Source organism: Dichomitus squalens, assembly GCF_000275845.1.
Source record: "Dichomitus squalens LYAD-421 SS1 unplaced genomic scaffold DICSQscaffold_4, whole genome shotgun sequence".
Classification (NCBI taxonomy): Eukaryota; Fungi; Basidiomycota; class Agaricomycetes; order Polyporales; family Polyporaceae; genus Dichomitus; species Dichomitus squalens.
In genome coordinates this window covers 1,296,264-1,302,967 of record NW_006766886.1, presented here as the reverse complement: position 1 = coordinate 1,302,967, position 6,704 = coordinate 1,296,264, and the positions used below count along the sequence as shown (strand labels likewise).

Below are 6,704 nucleotides of genomic sequence, written 5' to 3'. Positions count from 1 at the left end.
AGGACGTACGCTTCGGCGGTCCCGTCGACGGCACCTGACAAACTACTCAATAGGTCGATCCGCGTGTCCTCCGAGAGCGACCCTCGGGCGGCCGCCCTCAGCCCTCAGCGCAGTCGCTCGCTCGCCATCGCCCCGTCTTGGTCGATTTGGAGCCTAACTGGAGCCTAACCGTGCCGGTCATCGCTCGATGCTGCCACAACCCTGCAGGCGGGCCAGGAGTCCCAGTTTCAGGGCCCAGGGCTGGGGCCTGAAGGCGGCCTGGGTGAAACGGGGGGACTCACCGCCCAGTACAAGGAGGGCACAGGCATGCCCGCATTCCCTGCGACGGATACGTTATGGGCTGCCCTCACGCGCCTCCGCAACGTAAGTCCGAGGATAGCGTGGCCGGCTCCGGCTCGCGTCCTGGGTACCTAGTCCGACAAGCACTCGGTGTTCACCACGCAGTCCACCGAGGAGATAGACGTCCGGGCACCCACTAGTAGCCAGGCTAGCAAGACCCGAAACGCGAATTCCAGCCCGAGCTTCGAGGTGGGGCGTCCCCCGATCCCGGCGGAGGGCCAGCACGACCCGACCGGAGCGCGTACGCCGACCCTGGCAGGGCCGCTGTCAGGCTCGTGCGCGTGCGAGAGCCGTGCGTGGGTTTGGGAGACGTCCGCAGGCCATAGCAGTCCCTGCGTTCGCCGGTGACCAAAGCTTGCCAACAGGACAAGGAAGCATTGGGCCGCGCAGCAAATCGTATCGGCCGCCGCCAGGGAGTGGGGTGGGGGTGTGTGGGGTCGTGAGGGCCCGTTGCACGCCCTGGCCTTCTAGGACAGCTCCGCAGCTTGCTATAAAACTCTAATCGGCAGCCAGCAGCAACGAGTTGGCGACGAACTCTGCTCACGAGCGTGCAAGATCAGAATTGGATATTGCCCCTAGATATCGTAGACGCTGTGGGGGAGCTCACTTAGCCGCACGGCACGCATTCGCGGTTGTATTCGACCGTAGAGAAGTTGATGAAGAGATTGGGAGGCAAGAGGCAACCATCCGCCATTTCTGAAGACGTTCGTTCAGAAACGCCACGTTCATGCGAAAACGTGGGCCGTGGTGGTGGCGGCCGCGTGGCGTACGGCAATGCTCTGCCACACCGCGATGCTAGCCTTCACATCGAGCAGCAGCTGACACCTTCTGTGGCCACAACGCGCGCACTGGAGCCCTGTCGACAGTGCTCCTAGATGCAGCATGCGCTGACGGCGATTGGAAGACGTAAAAGTACACGACGGTATGCGACACGAGAGAACACATAGATTCCATGCTCACTTGACGTGAACCCCTTCACGTTCATATCATTTGTCGGAGAGCTCATTTGTCGGAGAGCTCATTTGTCGGAGAGCATGTCTCCGATCGGACAAGTCAAGGCCTCGGGCTAGGAGGCAGGTCTGAGTGACGGAGGACTCGCTCAGTCTTATCGCTCGTGATCTTGGAGGTGCTCGTACGTCCTTCATACTCCTGGGCGGTGTAGTCAAACGGGGAAGGTAATCATTGCCAGTGTTGCATTAGGCTAAGCCGACAGAAACGTACTCGCAGCGAGTGGGCATGGCGTACTTTGAGTCCTCGGTAGACGAGAGCTCAAACCGGATTGGCCGTTCAATGGAACCGGCACTTTGAGTTCGGTTCGATCGAAGTGCACAAGAGCAGGTGAAGATGCTTGTTATGTGAGCCATTGTGACTGGGAGAACTAGTCGAGCGGGGATTGAAGCTGAAGGCTCCCCTCCCCGCCGGGCCTTCAGACAGCAGGAGATGGTCGTCAGCAACAGGTCGGATTGAACTCTTCACGTCGATGATGCCAAGAGATGCCTTTCACACGGCGCTCCTCCGAAAAGAGAGAGAGTATCGCTTCACTACGCGGTCAGGAGCCGGTGCGTGAACAGCTGATAACACGCTGTGGGCTAGTGAATGGAATGGTCAGATGAGAAGTTGGTCGGACGGTGCATGCTCCCCACGTTCACGGCCTTCCTTGAGGCGCACACCGCCTAGGTTCACGGGACTGTCGCAGATTCAATTTAGGATCCATAACATGACTTGATATCGACCGCTCTTGAGATGCATATACACGTACTAGGCCTGACGAAAGAAATGTGTCAAATCCGGCTACGTGATAAGAGAGCATGTGCCACAGGATTTATTTAAGATGACTACGGGATGCACATCCTAGATCCAAGCCATTCCGTAGCGTCGCCTTCAGACGGGTCTACTTGCTAGAGGTGTAGCGTTCGTTGGTTCTGCCGCTCGCAGAAGTGTGACGAGTGTAGCCCGAGCCGCTGTTGTAGTAACGGGAGCCGTCGGTATTCTGGTAGTAGTAGCTTCCATCCCTGGTCCACGGCACGTCAGCAAGGGCAGCAGATCAAAGTAGATGAGGAAGGTATACTTGTTACTGTAGTGGTAGCCGTGATCGCCACTGGACGAGACGCGGTGGTCCCAATTATTGCCCTATCATAGCGACATGATGGTTATCGAGGATGCCGGCGCGATGGGTGTAGCGGGGGTACTTGCCCATTCGTTGGTGCCACGGGAGGTGACGTCGTAGGACTCTCCGGTGGAAGAGTTCGAGGGCATGTCTGGTACTCGAGGGGGATGAGAGCGCACTTGCACGCCTGCTAATATTTACATGGCCTCTCGGGCAAGACAACAGGGCCAAACAACGCGTGTGTGGCTGGAAGGTAGCCTGACGTCAGTCGTCCACGCTTCCCCACTTGCGCAATGCGGGGAAACCGGGCCGAGAGGCCGTTGGCTGCAAGTGGCCTTCGAACAGATCCCGTAGCGTCGCGTTTGTCATCCAGCCACGGCATCGTTCACGTACGGCGGCACAGGCACTGCGATAACGGGCTCCCTTCGCACTCGCCACACAATGCAACAGAGATAGCCAGGACGGAGGCCCGCGGGACGATCATCTGACAGCCAGCGCCGCCTTGAGCAGTCGCCCCGCGAAGACCATGCACTCAAGTGGCATCCTCGCCGCCTGCCTCGACGCCATCGCCCCCGATCGGAGCCATCGACAGGGCTACAATTCATGCACGGCTCAGTCTGAGGCCGTGCTGTGGCGAATGGGTGTCCCGATCCTAAGTCGATCTCCGTGCCATCCACCACTTATCTCATCCTTTCCCATCTCTCACCGACAATCTCCCGTCTCCTCGGCACGATCCTGCAGCAGCTTCGGCCACTGAGGCACGTCTATATATAAAAGCACTTTGGCCACCGACGCCCACGTCCCAGGACCCGTACCACGTTCATCACCCGCCAACGACGCAGGATAAAATGTCTGAGCACCCCAAGTACGACACCAAGGGCATGCCCTTCAGGCTGCTGGGGAGCAGCGGCCTACGCGTGCCCGTCTTCTCCCTCGGAGGATGTGCGCCCGTCATCAGATCCGGATCTGTCTTCTACACTCACTCACGACGTACGTCTTCCAGGGCTGACTCTTGGAGGATCTGTCAAGGGCGATCCTGTCAGGGTGGGTTCGCCTTCGATAACGTCACCCTCGTCTTCTTACCATGTGTCGTCAATGGTAATGGTATGCAGGAGATCATCAAGACGGCATGGGACAACGGCGTCAACATGATCGACTGCGCCGAGGCGTACGCCGCAGGACAGAACGAGATCGAAGTGTACGTCAATGCTACGCCCTTGGCACGAGGTGTCTGCGCGCTGACTGGGTCTGTGTTCCGGATGTGCAGCGGCCGTGTGCTCAAGGAGCTCAACTTCCGCCGCACTGACCTCATTATTACGACCAAGCTGTTCTGGGGCACTCGCAGGGGCCCCAACGACATGGGTCTTTCCCGGAAGCAGTGCGTATATGCGGGGATCATCGCGTCGCGGCAGGATTGCTGACTATATGCGCCTGCAGCATCGTCGAAGGCACCAAGGAGTCCCTGCAGCGCCTCGGCCTTGAGTACGTCGACATCATTTTTGCCCACCGATGCGACCACACAGGTGCGTGGCGTGCGCATAACGTATCCGACCAACAGCTGAGTGAAACTCCTGCCGTTAGTCCCTATGGAAGAGATCGTTCGCGCCTTCAACTTCGTCATTGAGAAGGGCTGGGTGGGCACTTGCTCCTTCGCATTTCCCCGGTAGAAGTGATTCTGACACGAGGCTAGGCTCTTTACTGGGCGACGTCCGAGTGGTCGGCGCAGGAGATCGAGGAGGCACACCGTATGCACCCGCCTTCTCTTCTCTGCTCACTAGTGCTAATCACACGCGCAGACGTCGCAACAAAGCTCCACCTGATCGCCCCCATCGCCGAGCAATGCGAGCACTCGTACGTGTGGGGGGTCATATGCGAAGGGACATCAAGCTAACGCACCTCTACGCTCAGTCTTCTTCACCGCGAACGTCCCGAACGCGAGTATGCGTACGTCATCCGAAACTTCGCCTTGGGCCAGAGACCGTGATTGACTGGCTGGACGCGGCCTTCCCATAGCCCGCTCTACCGGAAGTACAACCTCGGCACGACCGTCTTCTCCGCCCTCGCGGGGGGCATTCTCACCGGCAAGGTACGATCCCTCCATATGCGCACGGGGGCGCACGAATATGCATTGACTTCCCGGACTTCCCTGCGCTGCGCAGTACAACGACGGCATCCCGGAGGGCTCCCGCCTCCACGTCGAGCAGGACCCCCAGTTCAAGCGCAAGGTCGAGTTCCTTAAGTCGGACGAGGGCCAGAAACAGATCAAGATCGTCCGCGACCTCACCGAGCTCGCCGAAAAAGGTGCGTCGCTCCTGCTCCCCCTTCTGGCCCCCCGCATGGCTGACGGCACGGCGTGATCTCTCCCTCTGCGCGCTCGGGCCGCAGAGCTCGGCTGCACGGTGACGCAGCTCGCGCTCGCGTGGGTCGCGCGCAACCCGAACACGTCGACCGTCATCCTCGGGGCGACGAAGCCCGAGCAGCTGCTCGAGAACCTCAAGGCGCTCGAGGTCATACCGAAGCTCACCCCGGAGATCCTGGACAAGATCGAGGAGATCGCGGGGAACAAGCCCCAGCCCTGGGTGAGTCCTCGCTGTCCTTCCCTCCCGCGATCGTGGCTCCGAGCGACGGTACGCGTGCTGACGGGAGACGGCGGTGTTGCGTTAGTCGACGTACGGACGGCCTCCGTTGGACCTGTTCTCGAAGCGGAGTGTGCTGTAGGCGGCTTGGGAGGTGGTAGAAGCAGAGGTGAGCGTTCTCCGGTGGCGTGCGTCGTCTGGTGTGAAGTTCAACTCGCCTCCTCAGAAAGTAGCAAATCAGGTCCTGTACCATATGCACGTGTATCGATTGTCGATTCGTGCTCCACTTCGTGGCCGTGCTATCCCCCACAAGATCCAGGAGGTCGTATGAGCGACGCCAGAGTGTCACAATCATACGGGATCGTGCTTCAAGCTCACACATCTATGTCCGCTCGTCTCCTTCTCGACGTGCTCGCGATGCAACGGTTGCCACGACGCCGCCGCAATCTGGCTGCCGCTACTGATCATATGGCTATATGCGCTCGATGACGACGTCGTCGTCGTCGTCCGTTCATCGACTGAATGTCCTGACTAACGTAAACCCTTCGCCGCTCTTTCCATGCTCAAGAGCTTCGTGGCTCTCGCATGCGCTGATGACATTGCACTAGTGGGCATGCAATATGACCGAACACATCCCACCGCCCGATCTTGGCCGTCGGCGATACCCCACCCGGACACAGCTTCGTGGACCGGGAAGTCGCGTACGCCGCCCCGCCGCCTCTTCTATCCTCATGATTTCGACAGCGCATCTTCCCCGTTTTCCCGTACCTTCCTTTCGAGAACGAGAAGGAGGCCGACCCTGAAGATAATGCGGGAGCATTGATTCCCGTTTTGAGCAGCATGACGGCATTCGTGGTACTGCGAACTTCCCGATCCTGACAGTCTTCGATGCGGATACAGAGACTCGTTCGGCGTGAGAGTCGTGATTGTACATCGCCTACTACATACGTACTGAGCAGCTCCCGCTCTCATCCGCGCGAGCTTCACCATGGTGCGCCGAAAGCGTCGCATAAACGCGACGCGGTCATCGAGGGAGAATCGTTGCCCAATGCACCGGGCATGTTACTCCTCTCATTCGAACGTGCCAAGAACGCCTAGGCAGCTTCGCAGCGCACGCATGTAGACATGCTTCGGGCCATTCGGCGGGTAGATATGGCAAATATATAGGCGCGCCCCATCTATTTAGCGCTGGATATTCCACTCATCCACACTCTGGCACCCACTACAAGCATCTAATGGAAGACTGCGCTCTGCATAGATGCCACTGTATGCATCAGAATTCTCCAGAAGTCATTTCTCTGGAACTGTTCTGGTATGAGCGCCTATTGCATCTGCCAGTATTTGCCCAGGCAGACCCGTCGGCAGAATGGCAGCATCTTGCCCCGAAAATTACATGTATGTACTAGCAAGCCAAAGCAGCTGTGCATCCAGGCACGACGACAGCCTATCGACGAGCAAGGTTTCGATGGGAATGACGTACAAGTTAGCATGCATGGTACATATGATGGTCGTGTGCAGCCTTGTGCAGCACGTCCATCAGCCTTCAGGGCCATATGGGGGCGGCTCAGATCATGAGAGGCCAGGCACCCCGCATGGATTCCTGTGCTGAGCCCTCCCCGGATAGGGTCGTTAATCGTGCGCTCGCGTGGATGCACTCGCAGTACAACTGAGTCATGGTGATC

At 58.8% G+C, this 6,704-nt stretch overlaps 2 protein-coding genes across 2 annotated transcripts; one reads left to right on the top strand and one right to left on the bottom strand.

Annotated features, from left to right (window-relative positions):
- Positions 1-1,934: 1,934 nt before the first annotated feature.
- On the bottom strand, positions 1,935-2,601 carry DICSQDRAFT_133572 (uncharacterized protein). The gene is made up of 3 exons (XM_007362594.1): positions 2,533-2,601; positions 2,408-2,469; positions 1,935-2,351 (listed from the first exon to the last, which is right to left on the bottom strand). Exons 1-3 carry the CDS (start codon positions 2,593-2,595, stop codon positions 2,231-2,233), a joined length of 246 nt encoding a protein of 81 aa, XP_007362656.1. The 5' UTR covers positions 2,596-2,601; the 3' UTR covers positions 1,935-2,230.
- A 592-nt stretch (positions 2,602-3,193) lies between these two features.
- DICSQDRAFT_100261 (Aldo/keto reductase) lies at positions 3,194-5,521 on the top strand. Its single transcript, XM_007362593.1, has 14 exons — positions 3,194-3,388; positions 3,450-3,490; positions 3,559-3,644; positions 3,714-3,824; positions 3,884-3,969; positions 4,028-4,080; positions 4,137-4,191; positions 4,243-4,297; positions 4,355-4,390; positions 4,460-4,532; positions 4,606-4,747; positions 4,832-5,025; positions 5,111-5,191; positions 5,249-5,521. Exons 1-13 carry the CDS (start codon positions 3,295-3,297, stop codon positions 5,162-5,164), a joined length of 1,080 nt encoding a protein of 359 aa, XP_007362655.1. The 5' UTR covers positions 3,194-3,294; the 3' UTR covers positions 5,165-5,191; positions 5,249-5,521.
- Positions 5,522-6,704: the final 1,183 nt, after the last annotated feature.